General features: G+C 43.6%; 2 protein-coding genes across 4 annotated transcripts in view; both read left to right on the top strand.

The window, feature by feature from the left end:
• The window catches only part of UBIAD1 (UbiA prenyltransferase domain containing 1), a 38,763-nt gene extending 24,124 nt beyond the window's left edge, over nucleotides 1-14,639 (top strand). The window contains exons 4-6 of the mRNA XM_055799178.1: nucleotides 9,711-9,783; nucleotides 11,948-12,060; nucleotides 14,515-14,639. Of these exons, the coding sequence (XP_055655153.1) occupies nucleotides 9,711-9,783; nucleotides 11,948-12,048 (174 nt within the window). The 3' untranslated portion in view covers nucleotides 12,049-12,060; nucleotides 14,515-14,639. The remainder of the gene's footprint in view (nucleotides 1-9,710; nucleotides 9,784-11,947; nucleotides 12,061-14,514) is intronic.
• The window catches only part of DISP3 (dispatched RND transporter family member 3), a 162,310-nt gene continuing 150,490 nt past the window's right edge, over nucleotides 14,541-26,360 (top strand). For all 3 annotated transcript variants that reach the window (XM_055799171.1, XM_055799168.1, XM_027787967.2), the window contains exons 1-2: nucleotides 14,541-14,676; nucleotides 19,716-19,824. In XM_055799171.1, the coding sequence (XP_055655146.1) occupies nucleotides 19,786-19,824 (39 nt within the window). In that variant the 5' untranslated portion in view covers nucleotides 14,541-14,676; nucleotides 19,716-19,785. The remainder of the gene's footprint in view (nucleotides 14,677-19,715; nucleotides 19,825-26,360) is intronic.

The raw sequence follows: 26,360 nt of genomic DNA, 5'->3' as shown, positions 1-26,360 counted from the left end.
GTGGAAGTATGACTGGCAAAGACAATTAGTACAGGACAATGGTATCTTATCAAGTACAGGCATATGTGGGCACATTGTCTATACAGGCGCATGCACATCAGAATAAAAGGATGAATCTGTTTGCATCTGTTTGTTTCAGTCTTTCTCACAACACAGGCAAGTTGGCTCACTGACATCACTGGAAGGAACATACTTTCTGTGTGAGGGAGGTGTCTAGATTGATTCCTTTGTGTTCACTTTCTATAGCATTCATACCATCCAATCATACTATGCAGCAGGGAAGGAAATTTTAAATTCCATTTCTGTCAGCATCAACATCAGAATCAATCAAGGAACTCAATCGTTTGTCGAGTCATAGAGCAAAAATAATTCCAAATGACAATTGTATCTAAGCAACCTAGCCTGACTGTTGAGTGGTATAGAAAATGAAATTAGTGAAACATTTTGGTAACCAATTTGAAGTAACAAATCTGTTGGGTAAGAAAAAATTCCCCTTTCTCCAGAGACGTTTTGCAAAAGAAGGAAGAAAAACTTGTTGAGAAAGTTATTTGTTGTGATTTATCTGGCTAGTAAGCTCTTTGGGGCAGGGATCATCAGGGTCTTTTATCCTGTGGTTATACTGTACCTAGCACATAAGCTACCCTCTGCCTATGCATGTAGCTAAATTCAAACAAATGTAAGTGCACTACAACCAGATTAAGGTACTTCATAAATAGATTGTAAAGGCTCAACACGTATCTAGTGTCTGAGTATTACATGTTAGGGGGGTGGCGTAAGGCGCTTGCATCATGATAAATGTTTATCGAGATCTCCCATTCATTTATTAATGGATAGATCGTTGGTATTTGGTAACCACATTGTTAATGCAGTTCCAGTATACATGGTGATGAAATGTTGATGAGAGCAGCACTGGGGCAATTATGCCAAAGCTCAGCATCCTGATGGACTCCACATGCAACCCATCCCATCCCTGGGTATGAGACTGGAGCTGTCTTTATGCTGAGATGATATCGACTTTTCTAGGTATAAATCAAGAGGGAAACCTCATGGGCCCAGATAACTTCTGCCATGCTTGAACTGGCTCAGGCAGAATCATGCTAAGGAAGAATTTCTCTTCTGCTATCTTTCATCATCCCCTGGGCTTTAAAGCCAGCATCAGAGAGATGGTATCTCTTGCTGCTCTCTATCTCTTTGAAGTTGGAGTCCTTCTTAAGCCTTGGATGTTAACATACTCCTCCACAGCCAGCCAGCAGCATGTAGTGGCTGTAGTATCATTCTTCAGTTTCTTAATAGCACAGTATCATGACTAACTCTGTTACCATACCACTGACACAGAGCGTTACTAATTATGATGATTAATGGGTTTAATTTACTTAGAAAGAATAATGTGCAATAATTCCATTGTCAAAGCTGAAAATCTGGAGTTCCAGCTTCAGATTCTGTCAGCACTGTTGTTACAAACCCTTTTGTGTTGGAGAAGAGTCATTGAGAGATGTTATTCCCACATGTTTTAGGATACAAGCTGCCTTGGAAATTTTCCTATCCACTGATAAGGCTGCTTTGTCATGAAAAAGACTATTAGGAGAAATTCTGCCTTTTTCTTCCCTGTGCTTAATGTTTTCTTTAGTGATGCTTTTATAAACGATAAATATTTGTTACCTGTTGTGTAGAGGTAAAGGAGTCTGCTGTTTTTTTGTAGTGGTAGATGAGAGAGAGCTCTTGGTCATAAAGAATATGAATGGTATTATTTCATTTGAGGCTGCTGGCTGGACAGGCCCTGCAGTGCTGTGTTTTCTAGCTCCCAAGGCTGACTGGTACTGCCTATTGCAGCTGCTTCCTAAGCTTGAAGGAGCAATATTGGAAGGAATTGCTTACATCAGGGCAGTTTCATGCTATCCCTGTTGATGTCCAATCTGAAAAAATAATTACAGTTTTTTGTAATGTCAAAGCCTCCAAAGATGATTGGGGCCCAGGTGATCTGATTCAAAGGTGATATAGTCCCTGCACATCCCTATCTCTCCAGGACAGCCTGGCTGCTTTTCTGATTTCTTCCCACTACCCAGGTTTGTTTGGCTATGACTTCCATCCACCAGACAGTTAAGTTTCTTAGATCAGCAAGATCACTTCTGCACTCTGTAAGCAAGGCAGAAGAGGTCAGATACAATGCACCATTGTCTATGTTTTGAGAATCTTTGTGGCTTTAATTGTTGACTTAATTATTGCTTCCTGTGAGCAAGAAACATTCCCCAGAGGTAAAATGATAAAATATCCACATTCCCTCTCCCAGCTGTCATTCTGAGATCTAGCAACTTTGTGTTTAACAGCAGCTATAAATAAACCATGCTTAAGCCCTAGTGACTACTATGATTCTAGTGAGTCACTCAACTGACGAAGCTTTAATCTGTATATCTCTGCCTCTTCCCATTACTTATCCAGTCTCACTTTTTGTTGTGATCTATGCTCATGTCAGTAATTTGCATCAGGGTCTGTGTCTGGCAAAGAAATAGTTCACATGCCCATTGTACTGTCTGTTAAACCTTAATGCTGCAGAAGCATTAACAAATTAATTGCGCTGTGATTGAGGGGAAACTGAGGCAGAGGAAGGTCAGCCAAAGCCTCCCAACTGATTGTTGACAGAAGGAATAGCAGGATGTAGCTGTGCCCCCTTAGCCACTGAATGCTGCTTTCTAACTTAAATCTTGTCTAATCTGTGCTGTACGTGGCATAGGTGTTCGACCTTTTTTCCAAAATCTCCTCTTAAGCTTCTGGCCAGAGCAGTTGCCCTTTAATATTGATGCACATGAAGGTCACAGTTGCTTGTTCGTGATCCTTGATGGGAAGATGATATTTTTCAGGTACACTAGAGGAAGGAAATCTGAGTTATTTACAACATATTAGCAAAGAGTTGTCAGAAATCTGTGACTTCCCAGCCAAACCAAAATCTCATTAAAGCCTGTACTTAGGTTTTTCTGGCTTCAGTGAGAGCTGTATGAAGCTATTATGCTGTCAGCCACTGGTGTGGCTTAATATATTTAAATAGGATTTGTCGCTCCCTGCTTCCTACCCCTATCAGTGGACCAGTGTCAGATGCTTATTAAGGTGGAGAGTGTGTATCAGTAATGAGCAAAAAGGTGTCTGATGTACTCTGCAAGGCACCTGGAGAGTCATTGCTTCTGGAGAAAAGCCCTTGTAGAAAGAAAGGATATTACTCCAGTTATGAATATCCTAAGAATTGTGATCCGGGCAGCCTGGCTTGTCCTCGCTGAGCCATTCAGAGCCAGCGTGTTGTGCTGCTGGGGCACCCCAGGCAGAGTATTCCTTCTCTGCAGAGCCGTTGCTGTGTGCCCTATTCTGTACCAGCTGCATTGCATGCCACCAGGTTACATACTCAATGAACTGTCAGCTTGCCAGAAAGTTTGTTGAATTCTTCAGCTGCCTCTTTGGCTGCTAGTTCTAACCATAAAAAAAGGGAATCTGAAACCACCCACAGGCCATTGCAACAGGGGACTGTAGTAGTTTGTCTCTCACCTTATGCACTTTCCTTCTTCTGTATTTTCTAGGCTTGCTTGTGAGCGGGCTCTTTGCTACTAGTGTGTGCAGTAGAGGAGATGGTGCAAGATCCCCTCTGAACCTTGTGCTTAGCCCACAGTTTTAGACTGTTTATTCCATAACTGCCCCTCCTCTCCCTCATAACTCCAAGTCAGATAAATCTGAGATAGCCAGCAAAGCCTGTCACTGACTACTGCCACCTACTTTCTCTCCAAGAGTTTATCTGTCAGCGTGCTCAGATGCGGCCTCCGCTCCACTCTTGAGCTGGCAGGGCATTGGATCAGACATTAGGAAAGCAGGTTTCTGTGCGCTTCTGGTGTGACTGGTGTGACTTCTGGAAGTGACTGGTGAGACAGAGGGCAACTCCTGTGTCTCTACTTCTCCTTTGCAAAATAGGACAATCCTTTCCTCCCCATTTTTTCTCTCTTTTTAGATAAAGTCTCTTGAGGTATTGATATAGAACAAACACACAGTGCAGAAGGGCCCTAATTTCAGCTGAGATCTTTAAGAATGCTATGATATCCAAGGGGATATTTTGTGGCAGAAAAGAGGATGATGTTGAACTGTATGTCATTCCTTACTGGCTCAGCTCTTATCCCCCCTCAAATGAAGCAGAATCTTCAGTACCCATTCCCTCTTGCTCCACTGAAACAGTTAATAGATAATGTTCTTGTTTGTACTTCTACCAGGAGTTTTTTAATTACCTGTATGGTTTTATTTTGTAATGGCAATGTTTGCTCCATTAGGCTATTGGCATCTTTGCAGGAAGCAAACAAACCTACTGGCATCCATCAAGTTGAGTAATTACTGAGTTTTTTTACTTTTTTTCAGTTTTCCTGATCAATACTGGCACTAGCTCTGCAGCTTGGGCTCTGAGCCTGGCTGCTCACGCAGCCAGTGCTTATGCTGCAGCCTTAGCAGTCAGCTAGCTGGGAAATGAGGGCTCGGTAGTCCTGAAAGAACCAGAAAGGGACAGAGAAAGGCTATAATATCATCCCCAAGAGCCTAGGCACAGGCAATGCCCAGATTGTGCCCTGATCTCTTCCTGTAGGATTTTACAGCTAGTGGAATCTAGACTTTTGTACCATAGGTACTTTTTTAGAGGGAGCTGGGAAGTTTTGTTTAGGCTGGTTGCACTTAGGCAGGCTAGGTATCTATTTTGTGAAAGCCTTCAGAGTTAAACATCTGTTCCATGTGCATCTGCTGTTGTAGGACCCAGCTTATGCCTTTGAGGCCTATGTTGAGAAGGAAAAAACTAAAAAATGAGAGCCCAAGTGTATTCCCCTTCATATCCTCATCCTTATGTGCTCATTATACTTGTCCAAATAAGGTGTGAAATGCTACACAGCAGAAGGAAAGCTTTTTGTATCATAGCTAGCAGTAAGATAAGGTGCAAAGTGGGAACAGCCTAACCCAAGGCACACACGCAATGACTGTCTTTCAATCATTGCGGTGTCCTACTGGGGAATTGTGCCAGCCAGCCATCTTTAGCAGTGAAATACTTCAGTGACAGACCAAACACACCCTTAGTAGTGGAAGAAATAGATATAATCATGGTAGAAGTGGCATCTTGAGCGTAAGCCCTACTTTCATGGCTTGTTTATACAAATGCTCTGGAGTGGATCACTGCTAGCTTGTGGAGACCAGGACACGCAGAACATGCTATTCACCAGAATAGTTAAAGGACAGCAGAGGGTTCTGACTCCTCTTCCAGTGAGGGCAGAAGGGGAAGGAAAGGACCAGGCATTGAACTGAGCGGTATCCATCCTGAACAAGAACAGCTTCTGTGTGCAGAGGCAAAACCTCTTCTGCCTGTGTTAGAATTTAACTGGCAGGGCTCAGTAATTCGTAAGGATTTTGCAGCCTGACCCTCATCAAGTGGAATGTGTTGGGCACTGCAGGGAGAGCGCAACATTGTCACTATTTGAGCAGTGAGATGTGGTATAGCCTAGTGCAATGATTTCCTGAAGAGAAAGGAAGCTGCAGTGAGCTCCGAGAGGAGGTGGGGAGGCTAAGCAAGGATGGCAAAGGGGAAGGATAACTTGTATAAATGGCAGCGCTTTAACCCTCCTTTCCAAAGCATGGTAAGTCCGAATGCCCTGATACAGGGACATTCCTGTGGAGATAACTACAAATGGGACAGCCATAAAAGAGTAGAGGAAAGGCCACATATTCCCCCCCTCAGTGCCTGTCACTTTTTCTCCCCACAGCAAGAGTCTATAGGAAGTGGAACAGGGCCGTATGTGCTGATATGCTGTTGATCTGAAAACTGCTGTGTCTTGGAAAGTCAGAGCAAAGGTTCATAACTGACTCCAGCAGGCACAGGAACCCAGCTTGGGGGCTGATTGGTATTCAGCTCTTGTGCAAAGTGCTTAAGAAAAAACTTATTAATTTCCCCTTCTACAAAGAGCAGGAGTGCGACAGTAATCACAGTATCAAGTCATAATAATAAAAAAACCTCCATTGAAAATAGCTGTTAAGACTCTGGAGGGTTCAGCAGGGGAAGATTGTATTAAGATAAAGTAGATTATAACACCGGTGGACATTAAAGGTTGTCATTGTATGGTAAATCACATCAGGAAGTCACAAAAGCTGCTCTTTACACAGTCAGGGATAGAATACTCTGATATAGCACCTGATTTATTCTCTGCCCCTGTTAGACCATCCCTGGAAAACATGTAGGTAGAAAGAGGACAGGAGGAAAGGAGAGGCTTACCAGCTAGACTGGATTTCTGAGCTGCAGTTTTGGGGAAAGTTGGATGGGACTGGGTTGGGGCCAGACAAATTCATTTCTTCCCCTGTTGGGGTTGCTGGGTTTCTGCATACTTACTGCAATGCAGTGGCATGGACTAAATAAAGCTCTTCCTAAAACCCTTCTCTCCCCTGGAATACCTGCACTGATCTGAGCGGGATACACATGGTTCTGGTGCTGTATATCCCACAGGGAGCATCCTGTGCTCCCCTTGATGATGGGGGCTGCCAGCTAGGCAGTTCAGACTGTCTTATTGCCACCACAGAGACAGCAGCCCACCAGCAGTCCCCAGTCCCCAATATGTGCATATCCAGCCTGGAACATACCCCCAGCCCAGTCCCTAGCATCCTGAAAGTGTCCCAAGCACACCTACCTACCTTTCAACTGTCCAAACCCTTTTGAAACCTGCCTTCTTGCTTCTCTGCCCAAACTAAATTGCTAAAATCTCTTTACTCCTTGCTTGACAGTTACAATCCAGGAACACGTTTAAACCTGTCAGACATTTCCTGATGGGTCTTCACACATTGCATAGCTTGACCAAAGCCCTTTCACTGTTGGAAGTTTGTATGTTGGTAAGTGGGCAAGACAAGGGCTACTGGCTCCTTCCTCCCTGGTCAGTGCTGTGTGTGCGTCTTTCCAGGAGTGTGAGTCAATTCTGTCTCAGATATGGATTAAAATAATGCCTAAAATTAACATACGTACGTCATTGTCCCCCCTTCTCATTTTGCAGCTGAGTGCTTTCAAACAAACTCCTGGCTATCATAGTTCTGTGTCCTTGACAGGCAGTTGAAAATCAGTGTTCTGCCCCAGATCTAAAGGTAATGTTTTACCAGATAGCCATACCAGTGAGGGGTGTGAAAAAACAGAATGCCTTGGCAAAGGTTGGAGCGCTGTCATCTTCCTTGCACACTGAAGGTGACCTGCTCTGTCACCATCAGAATTGTCCTGGAAACCCAAAGTGTCCCTGTTAGACCTTGCTGTCAGTCACAGAGTTTATTAGATTCTCCAAACTGACCCTCAGGTGAGGCCCAGCATGACAGACTTAGCTTTTTTGGATGCAGTTATATTCAGAACTTTCCTCAAAACACCACTTTGTTTTCTTTTTCAGATCAAACAAATACTGTTTTCACAGTCCTCCCTCCAAACATTTTCTGGTGTACAAAGCTGAATCAAAGCAATATCTCTGCATCTTTTCCTAGGGAAATGTTATATTGCTGTTTGAGCAGCTGAGAAGGGCATAAGGTCTTGCTAAACTTGCACAAATGTGCCTCTCCAACTAAGATGTATGGTTTTTTTCCTGTCTTTGACACCCTGATCTTTCTAGTTCCAGGTAAAGTGTCAGCATGCTGGTTTCATTAGTGCTTCTGAGTTTTATGGTCCTGAGAAGTGAAAGAGAAGGCATTTTAAGTATAATAGGCTTTTGCTGAGATGAATGTTAGCTTGCATAGATTGACTTAGTAAGTTGTTCCACACCTAATATGCACATTTAGAAACAATTTTAGAGTGTGAAAACATTTGAAAGGAATGCTGATTTCCAGCTGAGGGAAGTATGTTTGTGTAGAGAATAAGAAAGCCAGGACCGGCCAGGCAAGAACCAAACTGAGTTATTTCTGATTCTTCTGGTTCAGCTGCGTTACTATATTTGTTAATGTATTTCAGATCTTTTGCCCATTGTGCTGCTTTATGAGCTCTTATGAAGTGGAGGGAGAAGAGAATTAAGTCACCACATTGCTAAAAGATGTCAAGGGGAAAATGTGAATAACTAACTGAAAACTGTGGCAACAGTCAAAGAGCTGGACTGAGAATGGAATAGCAGGCTGCATATTGCAAACAAGCACTATGATTAAACTGTATGATTTCAACTAACTTGTTAATGCATGATTTTCCAAAGAGTAGCCTGGATTCACCCAGGTGCTGAGCTCTGTTGAAAATATGAACCTGTTGTGGGCACTGTGTTTGTTTGCATGTTCTGCCAAAATCATATTGCCACTCCTGTTTGAAGCAGAAGAATGATAGGGGAAACCTTAGTTTGCCCTTGATACTTCTTTTTCCAAATATTTAAGCAGGTGCATTTTGCTGGTCCAGAGGTTTTTAAGTAATTTGAGGCTGCACGCACAAGCACTAAGAGGAGTCAACATGAACATTTACACACTTCTGTGCTCTTCAATTGAAATCGTTCTGACTTACCTGGCTAGCAGCAAAGGAATAGCTGCTCAAGCCAGTGAATTTTTATCAAAATTTTATGTCCAGTGCAGATAAATCCAGTGAACAGCATAATGACTGCACTTCTGGAAATTCTGTTTTCCATCATGGTAGAGTCACAACTTGTGTATATTTGTCTTTATGCAACTCTGTGAAATGTGACAGTCCCAAGAAGTTGCATCTGGTTTATACAAAGGAAGCTAAAGAGGTGACTTGATTACAGTCTTTAAGTACAAGGAAAAGATTTCTGATAATAGAAGGCTCATTAATCTAGCAGACAGTGGCCACAGTGAGATCCAGTGCCTGGAGACCGCATAGCTGGAAGTGCGTTTAGTCTGACTCACTTAGGCTGGAAATAAAATTTAAACAATGCAATAATTGGGTATTGGAAAAGCTTGTCTAGGGTTGTTGTGGGTTGTCTGTTAGTAGAAGTCTTTGAATCCAGGAGTCTTTCCAAAAAGTGTATGATATCTTAGGTGGGTAGGCTTGTCACAGAGATGGTCAGTTTTCTAGCTTGCGCTAGGTAAAAGACTGTTAAACGCGTTAATGATCAAAATGTTTCCTTTTGGCTGCAACAGCTAGAAGCTTTGCTCTTGCTTCCATATCACATCTGCCTTCTTATAGCGTTATAAAGGGTGGGTGTGTAGAGAGGCTGTGGCTAAAGTCCCACAGCTCATTAAATTGAATGGTAGGTTGGTCACTGACTTCAAAGGCATTAGGATTTTACTCCTTGTTTTATTGGTGACTTTCATTCCTCCAGGCTTTTCTATGGCATGATGGTCCCACCAGGAGAGCTGTGCCTTGTAGGTCCTGGTACTTGTTTTCTTCTGCTGACTGCTGCAAGGACTGGTCTTTCTCCATGTCAAAACCACTTCTAAGCTTGCAGCTAGTGAGACTCTTTCAACGCAGCTGCAGGGTGTCCCTAACTGGATGTTGGCAGTCCATTATGGCTTTGTTTCTCACTGACTGTTAGTATTTGAAGCACCCTAGAAGCCTAAGGTCAAGATCAAGGGGCAAGGAGAGAGGCTGGAATCTCAAACAGACCAGCTAGAGGAGGTTGTTCTGGAGTCTCCCTAACAAAACTGAGTGCTGTCTGCTTTCTTGACATTGGGAAGCCAAAGAAACTGTCTCCTCTAGGTCATCTCTACCTGCTTCATGTAAACTATTTTCCAAGCGCTTTTCTGAGCATTCTGTCTTGTTCCCTCAGGGCAATTCCTGCATGATTTTCCCAGGGCATTTCCCTTTGGATCTTCTGCCAGACATGCATTCCTCACATGCTGGTAAGTGTAACATACCTGGCCTGAAATTGCCCAGACAGACTCGTGAGGCTGTAGGTTCGAGGCCTGAGTTCCATCATCTGTTGTCAGAAGCCTAATGAGCTGTGTTATTGAATGGCTCTACATTGTTACCTTGTGCTGGTGATGAACATGGCCAGCAGGCAAAGAAGAGCTAAGCTTCCCAATTGTATTGAATTTTCCAGTGCTTCACAAATTCTGGATTGCATTGCTGACAGGGAGTTGGTGTAGCACTTCAGTGACTGCCCAGAGCTTCGTGCTGCCTAGGAAAGGCAAATGTGACTCACAGAAGTTGCTACAAATTAGGCAAAGGAGGGAGCTCAGTGCAAGGGCTGTCTCAGGAGAGAACTCACCTTGTGTATTTTGAATCCAGTCTAAGAACTCCCTAAGGTGGGGAGTTTCTCTGAAAATGCTTCCCTTGCTCTTGTTTTGCCAGGAGTTGAGGCTGGATTATCACTGTGATTTCTACTGTGACAGTACATGGAATCCCAAAGGGCAGGCTCCTGCTCTATAGATACTGAGAGACATTGTCGCTTCCCCAGAGAGCTTGTGGTTGAGGTAGGTAAGACAGACAGTGGACAAGTGGAGAAACAGAGACACACATTGACTTGCTTGTCCATTTTATCTCACCTTGGCTGGCCAGAGGGTGGTTATTCCAGCTCAGTTTTTGCATGTTACGTTGTTAAGTCCCAGTTGCAAACTTGCTCACATGCCTGAATGCCACGGCTTGCTGTGAGGGAGTAACTGGGAACCTAAGGCTGGTGATATGGTCACAGTAACACTCAAGCATGTACCTGTTTATGGCAGCCCTCCTGAGAAATAGTGTCCCGTGAAAGGGACATGTCAAATCCTGTTCAGAGGGCAGAAGGCGTAAGTCTGCACTTGAAAACAGCAAAACAAACTAGGAGAGTTTGCCTTGTTACTAAGTAGCAAGTTGATCACTCCCATTCCTCCTGGCTCAGAGGGAAGGAGGCAGTGTCCAAGTATTTGTCTCTCCAAAGGGCAGTTTTGATTTAGGAGTAACAACTGGGAAATAACAGTGGTACGAGACACAGGTAATGCAATTATGATGATATAAAACTAACAACAGGCACATTCTGAGTGACAGAATGAGGCTGAACTGTGTCTGGAGTGTGGTAGGGTGGTACCTAACTTTCCATCTGCCTTCCTTGCCTCATAGTGGGGTGTGCTGTAGGGAGCTGGAGCACCAGCAAGGGGGTGACAGGGCTGTGAAGGAAATAAATGTACCTGTACAGAGTGCTGCCCCTGGGAACGGCTTGCTATTAATAACAGTAATAACATATGCCAGGATGTGGAAGAAGCATCTTTTGTAGAGTGCTGATCACTGCCACACTATCTGGGGTGGAAACAAATTGAAAAAACCGGTTTCATTATTTTATAATGCACAGTAATGCCACTTTTCTATTTTTTATTATTTCCCTGTTTTAAATTTTGCCTGTAGGAGAGCTGTTTGTTTTTAGTAGGCCATGCTGCAGATTGTCAGGTAAATCGAAGCACTATATGAGGGAGGGTGCTCAGCAGCCCTAGACAGCCATAACTAGAGTAGCCAGAACAGTAAGGTCCCAGAAGCTAGCTGCTCTGGAGTCTTACTCACTCAGACATGTCACGGTCAGCTTGCTTGTCCTCCCTCTGTCCCAGATCCACTACAAATGGAAAAATTTGGAATGCAGCCCAAATCCCACTGGAGCAATTCAGATGCAGATGGTGAGGAAAGCTGAAGGTGATTTCTTCCACCCCTTATGCCATACTAAATAGTGAAGATGCAAAGAGAAAAACCTTTCCTGTACTAAAGAAGAAGGAGCAGAGAAGAGAAATTCACAGGATTTGGACAATTCTTGAACCAAAGTCCACGCTGAAAGCAAGCTGCCTGCAAGGTCAAGGGATGTCCATTCATGGGATTAATGCATGTGTGGACACAGTGCAGAGAATGTAAGCCTGTGCAGCACTTGGGCAATGAGAAAGATCACCCTAAGCAGGGATCAAAGGTTGTTCTGAAGGAGTTAACCTGGGCAGTATCTAAGTACTATAGCTTCAACAGCTTTTCTTTTATTAAGGAAAACATTTTTGTCATTCTCATAAAGTAAACTCAGCAAAGCCTCCTTACGCTGAATCATTTATTTTTCCACAGGGAAAGATGGCTGTGAGCATAGCCTCATTATGGAGAGAGTTGCAATGTGCTTGTTTGCACTGATGGAACAAGAGTGTTTCCTGATGTTCCCGATGCAGTGAGTTTCTCTAAAGGTGAGTAATCTCCAGCCCCTGAGGATGTTCCCTTTGGGCAGGCAGCGCAGGATTCAGGCAGACTTCCAAGGTCCCGGCCCCAGGGCACACCTGGATCAGAACCTGGGGAGGCTGGTCAGAGGTGTGAGGGTGCTCCTACAGCCCTGCTATGCCATAGCTAACAAGAAATGTCAGTGCCTGGGTTTAGAGAGGTCACAATACAATGGGGTTCAATGCCAAAGTAATTTGTACTTGAGTGTGAATTGAGGGGCTTCTGATCAGCCTGGGTATGTATATAAGACAGCCCCCAGACAGAAAGCAGCTGCCACATCAGCGCAGCTAACTGATGAATTGTGTAGTAACCCTAAACACCCTTTGCTGTGGCACTTTGCCTCTGCCACATGTGAATAGTGCCCCTAATCACATATTATGTGTATGAGATGTCAAAGAAAATCCCTGGCAACTTCGAGAGGTTTCAGCTCTCTGCTCTTCTCCCAAGCAGCAACTGAAATGGCTCTACTTTTTCTTGCTGTGCTGGGCACCCACGCAGAACTGAAAGGGTCCCCTTAGCCATGTTATCCTTGTAGTTATATGGAAGTAGCAGCAAGAGACAAACACAAGGGAGTTTTTCATTTTTCCTAGGGCTGAGACACAAGTCTCTGTGTGTGCTTTTCTCTTTTGCCTTTTTTTCACTCTTTCCCCCCTTCCCCCCCCTTTTAATGAGATTCACAATGAAAGGAGGAAAAGCAAATTTAATTATAAAGCCATGTCTTCCTCCCCTCTGTCTTTCCGGGCTGGGAAGTGCAATCATCTCCCCTTTGATGCAAGAATGAATTCAGCAGCATACATTGTTAAATTATTATTTATTTAAAATGAAAGGAAATTACTTTCAGTTCAGTGCCAGTTTCTAGCTCAGCGAGAACAGCAAGGGAAGAAAATAAAGCAGGAGTGCTTTAGGAGACAACACCACATATATGTATATGCATAGTTGGTAAAGGAGCTGGGGCAACTGCACTGAAGGGTTGCATGCTTCCCAGACACGTATTCTGCCTTGCTAGCACACAGCTGTTAAAAAAGCAGAGAAAGCAGTGTCTTATTTAACCCTCTAGAGCCCCCTTTACATGCTGAGTTGTACTATTATGTCACCTAGACCCTTTAAAATAATCCACTATACTGAATTGTAAGGCTCCAATTTGCAGATGAGGAAAGAGAAGCAAAGACAAGTGAAGAAATGCTCAAGGCCAGGCTGTGGATCAGTGAAAGATCCAGAAGCAGAATTCAGTAGCCACAGCCCACAACAGTAATAGACTGTGTGTGCCTCACATCTTTAAAACAAGCTGAGAACATTGGATGTGTTCTCTGGTACAGGGGCAATCTTCTTGGTATATCTTTGCACCTTAGGTAGCACAGAGGAGTCTTGGCTTACTGGCTAATGCTACTGCAGTGTGAATAGCAGTATTTCACCAAACCAGAACCATTCTTGTTTGTCAGAACATCATATTTCAGAGCAAGCATGGGTCTGAGGGAGGGGTGAGTGTCAATGCTGCCTTTCTCTTGACCCATCATTTCATTTTTCTGGTTATGAGCCAGACATCCCCTTGTCCTTGCAGTACACTGTTAAAAGGGAGGACAAGGCCATCTAGCCTTCAGTGCGTCTGTCTTACTGTATTTCTCTGAGCTGTGAGCAGCCTGGGACTTAGTGTAAGGCCTTAATGAAAACCAAGCAAAGGTTGACTTAAAAAATAAAAAAATTTCTTTATGATCTGTGCTGCAGATGGAGCAACAAATGGATAGTAAAAGAGCTGGAGACAGGAGGTAAATCCTCCCCTTAGATTAAGGCAAATTAAGTCCTTTGGGGGATATGTGATGTATGAGGCTTCATTATTCTTCTTGGGACAAGCAGCGTATGATCCCTTGGTCAGAGAGATAAAAGGATCATAAACTCAAATGGTTCCACATAGTCCCGTGACTCAGACGGCACCAGAGAATCTGCTGGAGGTAAGCTAGATATAACTGAGCCTGCCTTGTGCTGTAAAAGCAGTTCCTGTGACACTGGAAATCGTATTGTCCCCATACTCTCATGTCTTCTCAGGTACTATACTCTTGGCTTTTTCTCAGGGTGGGTAAATACGTACTGTCTGCATGGATGTCTTAGCTAGGGAAAGGATCTTCTGGAGGCAAGTAAAGGACCCCAGAAGAGATACATATCAGAAATAAGTGTAGGTCAGGAGGCCTGTAACCTCTCCTTCACAGTCCCAGGTACTCACTCTTCTCCTATGCAGTCTTTCTGGGTGCTGCAGCTCATTTCCACCTCTGCTTTCTTTCCACAGGATGCTTTCCCTGGCCCGCATCCCCATCTCTCTTGCACTTACTGAGTCTTATCTACCTTGTGGTGCCCAAATACATTTGTTGTCCCTACTCCCAGCTTCTGAATCCTTTTGTTCATTTGATTATTTTTTTTCCCCAAATTTTCAGCTGATTTATACTGTTCTGAGAGGTCCCAACACATCCTCCATCTTTCCAGAGCTTTGGGAGCACATGCTTAACCTGTAATCAGCATGACTCAAGACAACATCGGTGTCTGTCCCTGGAGCAAAAAGAAACAATGCGCTTTATTCTGCTGCTCCCTATTCAAAGGTAAATTGTTTTTTTTTCCTCCAAGAGCAGATGCTCACTTCTTTTCTTTACCTCTTTCCCTGGTGTCTAACACACAATTAGGAGAAATCACTTTCTCTGTTTTTTTATGGAGTTTGAGGATGGAGAAAAGTTGTGTTACTGGGGAACTTGACATATCTCTTATTATTGAGTTGTAGGTCAAAGACAGACAACATATGCTCTTGTATTCATCGTGACACTGCACAGGGGAGTGCGTGTCTCTGTGCATCTTTTGAGTTTACTTTCTATATTCCTGCCATACTTATAGATTCCAAACACGCTTACATCTCAGTGTGCGCCCCTTTCCTTTGTGTGTGCTAAGCTGTTATACATATATTTTTCTGGACTTGTGCGTATATATGGGCCTTGTGGAAGTATCTTGTGTGTCTTGTGGCTTGGTACATGCCTACGTGCTTGTTGGTCTGGGGTGGGTACGTGTATCTATGTGCCTGGCCTTTTCAGAGGAGCAGGTTGGCTCCTGCTGAGGAGTCACCTCTAAGTTAGAATATGAACTAGTGCCATATAGTGAAATGCTGCAGTTTGCTTTATATTTCTTCAAGTACAGGGCATCACCTCTCTCCTCTGTAGTGGAGCTCTGGGGTTGATTTCTTCTGCCAGTGGCAGTTCCCTAACAATAAAATGCCCTTGCCATCAAAACTATCCAGTCATCACACCTGGAAGTGATTAAAACCTACCACAAAACTCTAACTAGCAAATGGGAAAGCAATTTCTGGTTGCTGCTGGTATGGCTGACACCAGAAAGCCCTGCTCAGCTATGTGAGGCATTGTAGTTTGTAAGTTGTCACTACAAACACAAAAAATATTTTTCATGTCTTTCATCTTGTTTTACTTCTGTAATTCTGAAGTTCTGAGAAATCCTGCGTGGATTTTCCACTCTAGGCTCACTCTATCTCCATCATTTTCCTTTGTTTCACTTTCTGCCTCTGAAAAGATGTCACCATGATGAAGCTCTTGATGGATTCCTGGGTGACTCCTACCCAGTGGTGATGGATTGCTGCTCTCTTTGCTGCACGCTCCAGCTGTCTCTGCAGTTCAGTCTGCTGGATTGACAGGGCCCATAAATCACTCTTGGAAGGCTAGGTGCTCTGAGAGCTCTGGCCCCGTTTGCGATGTGCTGGTGTGACATAGCTCCACGTATACCACTTGCATGTGGACAGTGGCAGATTGGGGTGGATGTGGATCTCAGATGTGACTGCCAGGCTCTCATATGTCCGTCTGGGTTTAAGGAGGCTGTGTTAGAAGGGCTGGGAACATGCTGTTCCTCCTACTGCTGTTTCCTTTCTGTGCATCCAGTGCTTCACAAAACTGAAAAGGAAGGAGCTGTGGTCTGAAGAAGTTGTAGAGGAGAACTGGGACAGTGGATGATAAGGAGGCCAGGGTGATGCACGTTCAGGCAGCTGCAGAGCCTCCTCACAGAAGTTGTGGATAGAAAGAAGGCGAAGGGCATATTTGGGTAGCACTGCTATCTTGGTTAGTCCTCCTTGGCCTTTTTTTATATGGAGTTGGAGGAACTGAAGGGCGCAGTGAAGAGAGTTTTAGGAGGAAAAAAAGGGGAATCCCAGCAAGGCAAGCAGGTGAAGCTGCACATTGGACTATCCCAGGATGTAAGAGATGCTTGGTCATTGCATGTGTCCAGGAATTTGCCAAAGCTGTCCTTGGGAGCCTCTGCAGCAGTAGTACTTCATCCTCTTGATGCATGTGCCCCCTGTGCACCATGGGTATAGCACAGACACCATCAATCATTCCTGAAAGTGCCCAAATATCTTCATTGAAAATCCTACAATTGTTTAATAGAAATTCCCCTGTTTCTTTACCCCTGGGTCTCATCAGGGTAATGACAGCTTCACAAATCACTTTAACCACCATACCAGCTGTAGCTTTGTGAACCTTGAGTGGTCCCCAACAATTGGGGGCCACCATTTTCCACAGGGTGGCAGCAACATGCTTCCATTTTCCATGCTGAGTGATCCCACTTGGGTGCTTCTGTCAAGGTTCTGGCCAGGATTAAACCTGAAAAGAGAAATATTTCTAGGAGGGAGTGAGAGAATTCACATGTACGCCATGCAGACAGCATACATCCCCAGATGAAGCATCCTGACAATGTTAAAAGAGACAGTAGGCAGAGCTATATGCAAGACGTCCCTGCTTCTTTCCAATACAGCATGAACCTGCCTTCCAGATTAACCCTACTGTTTTTTTCCTCGTCCCCCACACAGAAAATCCTCAGGGTGGAAGAAAGAGAGGGTTTGTTTCTCAGAGGCTGAAACTGTGAAATGACAGATGAAATTTTTATTGTGATGATTTTTATTTTTGTGTCTGGGTTTCAAATGATGGTGAAAATTCTCAACAAAAATACCTCATGAATATTCAATTACAGTGCCAGCAACACTTTGCAGTCATGGATTATTTATATACGAAATAACCAAAGCTTCATAAATAATAAAATAGCAGCAATCTCTGCTGTATTTTATGTTCCCCACAGCCAGCACGGGGGTGGGGAGGATGTGTCTTTGTAGCACATTTACATGCTGTATCAGCCCCTTGCAGGCCAGGAGCAGTGGGGAGGACAGAGGTAGCAAAACAAAGTGTGCAGGTGAAGGCAATAAAGGCGTGGATGTGCACAGCACAATATGTTCACAAGAAAATGTTTCATTTGCTCCAGCGCTTGTGGGTGCATCTGGCTGCAGAGGACTTCTGGGATAGCATGAGGTATTTTTGAGGGCAGAGGTAGGAGTACATGCAGAGGGATTGCAGCAAGGGGAGAAAACTTTCAGCCAGGGTGTGTAGCTTGTGGCACGAAGATCAAGCACTTGACTGCCTTCGGCTTGGTGTAGCTTGGCAGCAGCTCTCTATATGGCCATAAACATATGGGGTAACCCCATAATGGACTGCAGGAATGGCAGGACATAGAGTTGTTTAAGGAAAGGAAGCCCTCACTCCTCAGACTTGGCCCTAATTGATCCACCCTTGGTGATTTCAGATTATCCTAAAAGCCTCATGTTGGCAGAGCTAATGATCCCCTCCTGTGCAAGGCTCGGGTTTGCCTAAGTGGGCATAGGTGTAAAGGACAGGGGAGTGGGCTTTCCCTCTAGCCTGGGCAGCACCCCCGTGCAGTCCCCTCTCCTTTAAGTAAACCTGTGCTTTAATTCCCAGGACAGATCTTTCTCACTCACATTTCCCAGCTGAACAACTGGCATGTGCTATGCAGCTTATTATACAAGAAAGGAGCGTGATTCTGGGGAATTTCTAATGGAGCTCCTCTCCTCCAGCCTAACCCCACTGTTCAGTCAATAATAAAGCAGAATAAAACTTAATAGTTGCTTTCCTTTTCTCCGAACAGCAACATAAGCACGTGATCTTTTCAGACTCCACTGCTTTCAGGAGAAAGGCTCTTCTGCCCGGATGCCTTTGCTGGGTAATCCTGTGTGGATGAAAGAGAACTGAGCCCTCCATTGCCCGTGGTATTCCCTCTTTTCCTGAAGCCTTAGGCTGATGTCCCTCTCCCTACAGCTCCCACTGGGAAGCCTTAAATGCCATATCAGTAAAAAGCATCATTGTTTCCTCTGAGGGATGATTCATCGCTCCAGTTTGGTGGCAGCATATTTATCCCCCCATCAGCCCACCCGGCAAGAGCAGAGAGATAAATTACTGTCACCTCTTTTTATGGAATGTATAATGGGGTGGTAACATGGATAGTCGCCTCGGCTCAAAGTCATTCAGGATGAATTACTCATTCACTTAAAATGCCTTAAACAGAAAGGGAAATTGTCTCCCTAATACGGTATCTCTTCGTGGCATTGCTGCAGCTGGACATTACTTGAAGACTTCTGTTCTGATATATAGCATGAAGTATGGACAGCTCCCCACCAGGGTCGCAGGACCTTCTGCAGCTCTGCAGTGGCTGACATAGCACTTCTGCACTGCTCCCAGGGAAGAAGACAAATCTCCCGGCTCAAGGTTTAGGAGCAGGCTCAAGAGTTTCTCAGCATCCTCCTGAGGGCTTGTCAAGGCAGCTTTGAGTGTATGTAGGCCTTTCTGCACTGGATCTTTGCACATGGGGGAATTGTAACTACTCTCTAAGGTCCTCACCAAAGGCTTCTTGCTTTTATTCCCCCAAGAATACCTGTCCCATGAAAGTTACCCCCTCCACAAAAAAACCCTCCTCACAGTGAGCTCAAGGCGGCCATGGTTCTCAGAGAAAAAAAGACTGAGGTGACCTCTTCTGAAAGAGCTTCAGAAGCAATCATCTAACCACAAGTGTACTTCTCTCTATCCTGCAGGAGCAGAGAATCTGGCTTTTTAGAGGTTGCCTTCTTGCTAATTCCCAGTCTGTGTATCATGACAAGTGACACTTTCTGATACCTTAAATTCTGATGTCCTTGTTTTGGATTCCCCAGTTGGAACTGACTGAAGCTTTGGCTGTATTTTTTCCTAAACTGTCTTATATAGTAAAAGGGTTCCTGAAGAAGAAGTTTATAGAATAGCCCTGGAAGATCATCTAGCAGCTTGGAAGTATGTCTGAGGCTGCTGAGTCATTGGAGCAGAATTAGACATCTCCCATGGAACAGGCTCTCTACTGAGGTTTACTCATCTTGCCAAAAACTTCACTCAAGACTCTCGCTATTTTTAGCATTTTGTTGAAAAGTGTGGATTTTTCACTCACTGGAAAATGGCCTTTAATTAAAACTTTCCTGAAAAATGTTGGTAATTGACAAATTGGGACTTCTCATGATTACATAGTATTCTCCATCTGGTTATCTGGAATAATAGCTTTTTATATTTACCAAACCAGACGTTTTCAGGTTAAAACATGGTTTTGTTTGTCTGTGTGTGGAAATATATTTACCATGATTCTGTGAAAAGTTTTGAACAAGCTGAAAATCAGCTTTTCCATTTCCCATCTCAGCTAACAAGGAGGAAGAAAAACACTTTTGATACAAAGAAAATTCCTCTGTATCTACTTTCTCCACATAACCAATCTAATGCTCATCTTTTTCCAGAGGAATAATATTGGGAAGCAGAAGTTGCTGAGAAGGGGAAAGATTCTGTACCCATATATACTGGAGAAGGATGAGGAAAAGGACTTCTGTATATTCCTGTGGCTTTCAGGTAGGAGATACAACACATAACACGTGTTTCTGGGATTTCATGGTGGTTTATTTTGTGCTGTGCCATGGGGAAAATGTCAGTCGATTCCTCACTGTGTGCTAATCTGTCTGTGCAAAAATGTCAGTAACACTTTTATAACACCTAGAGCTACCCTTGCCTACCAACCTTTCAAATGTGTCTCCCTGAGGCTGCTCTTACCATGTTCATTAACACACACACACAAAAACCATAACAGAAGAGACTGTCAGAATTCAGAACTATGAGTGTGTGTCTATGCAGTAACAGTACTGGCAGGATATCTGAAAGGTCCTTGGCATAGGCAGCTGAAATGTTTATTTCTGAGCAGTAAACTATTTAAATTTGGATCCATCAGGAAAACTTGGAAAGGTCTCCCATCTTTCTTGATGCGCTCTTTGGTCATTTTCAGAAAGCCATAATTGCTTGATGTATTTTATGTCACCTGTTAGAACAGTTGCGAGTGGTGTTTCTTAGCACAGAGAGAGTACATCTTTTAATAATACATACTTTCTGTTGCATGATCTCAATGTGTGTGAGGTAAATAAACTCTCCACTGCGAGGGAATGATGTGTTTTATCTCTCATTTATGAGTGGGGAAATAAAGGCAAGAAAAGCTACACAATATATGTGTCGGAAATCCATGTACAGTCCCCTGACATCATAAATGCTAAAGTCATCCTCCCCTCTCAACACCTGGGAGATTAAGGAACCAGTTATTGATGAAAACCCTTTGGTTTAATGGCTGTTTCCTCTCTATCACTGTTCTGGGGAGGGGATCTTTTTTATTTGCTTCCCACTCATTATCCTCAATTTAAATTCAATAACGGAAAAAAACAACACTGCTTTCTGCTAAGAACAAGGCCATGTGTCTGAGCTCCATCCTGTCCTGCAGAACTAGGGCAGTTCCCCTTTGCCATACAGGTAATTCAATTTACAAGGAGTTTCTAAGATAATGGTGAATGAAGCATGAGCTTGTTATGTCCATGGTGAAATTAGTTCTCAACAGAACACTGCTGAAAGAAGTAGGGAAGGAAAAATGAACAAAATGAAATGAGAAAGGTTATAAACATATTAAGCTGGGCTTCCCTGCTTCAGTGTTTAGAGCTGTCTCTGCTATAAATTGTATTGATTAAGAAACTTATTGGAGCTACCTGCTGCTATCAATTACTTTTCACTTACTGCTTTCTTTACCTGCTGCGCAGTCAATAGTCTGACAGAACTGAAGCCCCAAGTCTTCTCTAACCTAGAGCTCACGAGAGCTGGAAAACAGAAGAAACTAATTTCTACTCCTACTGTTTCCTACTGAAAAGGGAAACAACCTACATGGCTCATAGGGGTGGGCTTTTTCTTTTGCCTGGAATTGGGGTGGAGGAAGTCCATGAGCTTATGAAATATGAGAAATCCTACAAAATGCTATGGTCTTATGTGACAGACAGTTCTCAGCATGTAGTCTCGTGGTAGAGCTGCCAGTCCTGCTCTGTGCAGTGTTTCTGAAGCTGGATACTGCCTCCAGAGCCTCACACTGTGGAACAGATAAAGGTGTTGTCAGGTAATGAAATAATGATGTGGAAGGATGGGATGGAAGATTCTTAGGACAGTAGAATCCTCCATTGTTTCCACCCGGTGCTGCAGGGGGTCTGGTAAGTTAGGGGAAAACTGATGTAACCCTGTTTATGTTGTGGTAAAAAGGAGGGGAAAGCAATAGGAGCCACAAGACCATGAATGTCAGTAACCCTTCTGCTGTTCTGGAGTCTCTTTGTAACTCCCTTTTATACCCTGCAATGATTCCTCTGTAGCTTGCAATTCTTGACCCTTCAGGCTCTCTGATGGAAATGATTGGCTGGTTTTGCTGATTCTTTATATAAATCTGTATATAAAAAATAAAAAATAAAAAATAAAACAAAGTCTAGCTCCTCTCCCAAATTCAGACCTCCAGAATCAGAGCAGCCCACAGGATTTTCTTCGTAACAATCCAATAAAATAAATGGAAATGAAATCCAAGTTGTTGAGAAGGCTTTGAAAATCTCAGCCTAAGTCCTTAAAAAGCCCATTTGCTTTCTCACTGCTGTGACTTCAGGTCAGTTTGGGCTCTTGACTTCACTAACTGCTTTAAAACTACCTTAAATTTCTCATCTCTTTTATCCTATGGGATTTTTCTTTCTTTGCCTTTTTTCTCTGACCCTTCATAAAGCCTTTCTCTTTTTCCTCCTCGTCCTTGCAAAAAACTCACCAACCAGAGATGTGGGGCAGGGGCAATGTGAGGGCGTGCCTGGTTCAGAAAAATGCCCCTGTGTGCCCTGCAGCCAGATCACCTCAGGCTGTTGTCAGTTCTTGCATACTAAGCAAAATTGGACTGGATAACAGATGCTGAAAGAAACCTAGGTTTTATAGGAGGCAGTGTTGGGAACCTGTCAGCTTTGCCTGCACAAGGCCCTTAGGTGTGACACTGGTGCGTTTGGTCCTAATGTTGCCATGTGGGGTGGGGAATCAGTTGAGGAACCAGTGATTTTGTTCAAATGTTGTCCATTTCCATGGTATTTACTGTGAACTTAGCATTATTTCGTCTTCTTTTTTCAACCCTGGGGATCCTAGAGGAACAAGATGCCACAAGATATTTTGTTGTGATCAGAAGCCAATTCTTTCAGTTACAGTGCAAAGCTTGAACATTTGACACTGGTGCAACCTGAAGACTCAGGAGCCAGAAGGCAGAAGAGAGCACCTATTTATAAAAGTATCCTGTTCGATAAGCCAATCCGATAATCTGAGTTATAAAGTGTCCAACTTAGGTTTGAATTCAAGGGACTTAAAGAAGTCAGCATCCCTCTTGCCCATATGTATCTGTTTATCTTGGGTGCCCAGACACTGATACCATAAAGAGGCAGGGAGATCTGAGTACTTTCTAGAAATGAATCCCTTGAAGGCATTTGTCAGTAGGATTCTGAATTGTTAATAGTGTTTAACAAGCCAGGCTTTATGCTGACTGTATGTTGTGGTTTGACCCCAGCCGGCAACCAAGCACCATGCAGCTGCTTGCTAGTGCCCATGGGATTTTGGAGGATGCCATGTGGGCTAATACGAACTGAGCTGGAAAATGTAACGTTATCCTTTGTGCCTAGACTGAAGTGGTGCCCTAGCAGGCTCTAGGAAGCAGCTAGTGCCTGCGGAGCACGCTGTTAGCAGGGCTGTGCAACTGCATTCTTGACCTGGAAGACCAGAGATGTCGGAGCATTTTTACTTTTAGGGCACTGGGTTTAATTTCTTGTGTTGTGGCCACTGTTCAATATGGTGCAAAGGCACTGGCAGCCCATCTGAAGTCTTGCCCTGTACTTTTAGCCAGATATTTGGGTCTTTTGTACCAAGAGCTCTTGTATTGTTTTCTAGTGAAGAGATGTCTGCATTTTATTTACATGGACAGAGACTTTTTAATGTAAAAAGCTGAGCATGACTATATATTGTAAAGACGTATTATTTAGCATGCAAAAAAAAGACAGTCTTATTCTGAGGTGGCAGGGATTTGTTTTCACTTGTTAGAGTGCAGTATGAACGCATTAATTTGATAGTGTATATACAAGTGCTATTTTTCTATTTAAAATTGTGACAAAGTCACCCCCAGACATCTCACAGTTACTGCTCAGTTTCATGTCTTTGCATCTTGAAAAGTCATTGTGACAAAGGCAATTGAACTCAGATCTGTCTGGTCCAAAGTTAATCACTCTTCATACATGAACTAAGGAATTTGATGAGGTCCTTTATGAGCAAGATACAGGTACGGACTGCGACACGGATTAGCATCTCTGAATCTGCCTGTCAGAGGGCGATTAAATGCTCATGTGGAAGAATACACTGGTACACGCACATGTCTTCTGCCAGTTCATTTGCTTGGGGTATATATCTCTCAACTGCCACATTAAAATTCTAATGCCTGTAACAGGTCTTGAAATTACAGTCGTGAGCCATATTCCTTTGACCTTCTCCATATTCCGTTTGGATTCACTCCTGCCAATTTAGCCAGGCAGCCAGAAAGTAAATAAATGCTCTCCACCTGGCAGGTGCGGAAAGGTTAGATTTGCATAAAGTGGCCAGTGTAAATTTGTCCTGTTTGTTGTCACCTCTTTTCTCCAGCTGGGAATTCCAAGGCAGAGATAAATGTCAGCTGGAAATAGCCCTTCATTGCCAGCAGTTAATCTCTTCCTGCTATTTCCCTGTAGCCAATCACCTCTTGTATGAGCCTCTCATTACGGGGCTCTTCTGTTATTGCTTTGCTTGGAATCTTGACTTTCCTTTTATGTTTCCCGTTTGTAAATTAAATTCTTCTCAACTGGTAAGTCACTGTGCTGAAATGGTTGTGTGAAACAGCCTGCTACCAGTTTAATTCCCTGAATGGTTCAGTGTCTCTACCCTCCATTTCTGAGCCTAGATGGATTAAGAATCACATAGATTCTCTGTTATGTGTTCATCATAGAGCAAGCAGATCATATGAGGCACTGGAAATCCCCAGGCTGAGAATTCAGTTCTGCAAAGCTCTAAGCTGTTCCTGAGGTCGCTGACTGCTGCTTGCTTGGTGATGTTACTGAGAGTCCACGAGAGTCAACTGGAGTTCTGCATCTTGAGCACCAAAAATCTCAGCGTGCTCCTTCTGTAAGTGCCTGTCTCTTGCTCGGGAACTATTGGGTAACGGGGATGCCACTGCTGAAAAGGAGAGTGAAAGCCTCATGAACGGGTCCAGTTTTTCAGGTCTTTGATTTGGACACTCATTCAAGGGCCTGCTGCTGGTGTACCCTGTAACATGCTACACCATAATGTTTGAAAAGACTTCACTCTATGAGAGCAGGGACTCCCCACTCCTGCTTCGCCATTTACTCTGCTTTTAACTCTCTCTGGTTATTAGCGCCACTTAGGAGGCAGAGGAGTCTTTAATCACCCTTTTTTCTAGTACCATCTCACTGTGTTTTTTGTCGGGTTTCCCTTGCTTATTCTGACTGTTCTTGGTGATCTGCTCCAGTTCTGGTTATTGTTGTATTCTCTCTGTCTTTTTGACACACACGCTTGTGCGCACACACACGCACGCACGCACCCCTCCAGCTATTAGTCTAGAGTAAACTCGCAGCTCTGTTTTGAGCTGTAACCTCCATTGCTTCAGTTTGTACCAAGCAGAGACATGTAATTGTTCTTTGATTTAGCCTGAATCAGAGACGTCTGCTTTTCTCGCTGGTTCCAATGAGATTTAACCTAGCCCATAACGAGTCCCATATTGCCATCTCCCTTCTGCTTTGCCCATGTGCCAGAGTGATTCTGTCTTCCAAGCAGCCACCTGCCCCATGTTTTTTCCAGCTGCCTCTGTCTGTTCTCTGTAGAGTCCCCCGTTCCTTAAGAGCTGTTTCCTGGCTTGTCTAAACCAGACTCATCTGTACCCTTGGAATAAATTATATGATTGTTTTGGTATTTTTCCAAGAACAGTTTGGCCCCTTCATGTTGGACTGTGGTGGAGGATGGCTTTCTCTTCTGTCTACCCTTCTGTCATGTGTTCAAAATCCGCTGTTTCAGATGGCCTTTCCAGTGCTGCTATTGCTGCCTTCAGTAAGAGGGAGGAGGTAAAAGAAACAGTTCAGTAATTGGGTTCTAAATCACTTCCCCAACAAAGCCAGCGCTGAAGGTCACTTGTAATGAAGCTGTCGTATGGGTAAGGCCTCACAATCAGGGAGAAAAAGAGGAAAATGAGGCCGGAGACGAGTTCATGTTAATCTTGAAGCAGTTTTATAAAGATGCAGGTGTTTGGATTGGAGTCTGGGATGCCAACAGGAAAGTCACGACAGAGAAACTGCTTGCGTGGAATTTCTCTGTTGTGGTACAACAGACTGCACAGTCCTTTAGGGGTACTTAGCCCTAACTGTATGAAAACCTGTGAGCAGGGTCCCAAGCTCCAAGATCTGTGGGGGGAGGAAATTATGAGATTAAATCATTGTGACCCTGCCTGGATGCCTACAAAGTGAGTGCGCATAGATTCACGTCCTCTGATAACTGCAGGAAGGTTTGCATGGAGGTTTTAAACCCAAATCCCTTCCTATAGCAAAGTGGTAGTATGGAGAAAAGAAGCCCTGATTTGCAGGAAAAGGTAATCAAAACCATTTATAAATTGTTGAAAAATTTATATTTGTTTTTACATTTAGAATTTATGCTTTCAAACAAGAAATTAATCTGCCAAAAAAAGTAAATAACATCTTTTAAAGGTTGACATAAAATAAATTGGTTTAAAATTATTGCAAATAAACCTATTGATTGACCTAGGTTGAATTTTTTTAGACAGGGAGTTTAGGTTCAGGAAGATTTTTGTTGTATTTCCATCTGGTTCCAGGATGGAAATTATTGTTTGTCAAGATCGATGTTGTCTGGCTTCCATCTCAGGCTGGCACTGTGTCTGGGTGTGAGATGCGTAGGGCTTTGGTGTCCTGCATGAATCCACTCCCCCTGCTGCAGTTCAGCTCAGACCAAAAGTCTTCATTGGCACAAAAAATTGTACC

Source organism: Falco peregrinus, chromosome 3 (assembly GCF_023634155.1).
Source record: "Falco peregrinus isolate bFalPer1 chromosome 3, bFalPer1.pri, whole genome shotgun sequence".
NCBI classification, from domain to species: Eukaryota; Metazoa; Chordata; class Aves; order Falconiformes; family Falconidae; genus Falco; species Falco peregrinus.
The sequence above is the reverse complement of the archived record's forward strand: the minus strand, read 5'-3'. Positions and strand labels throughout refer to the sequence as shown.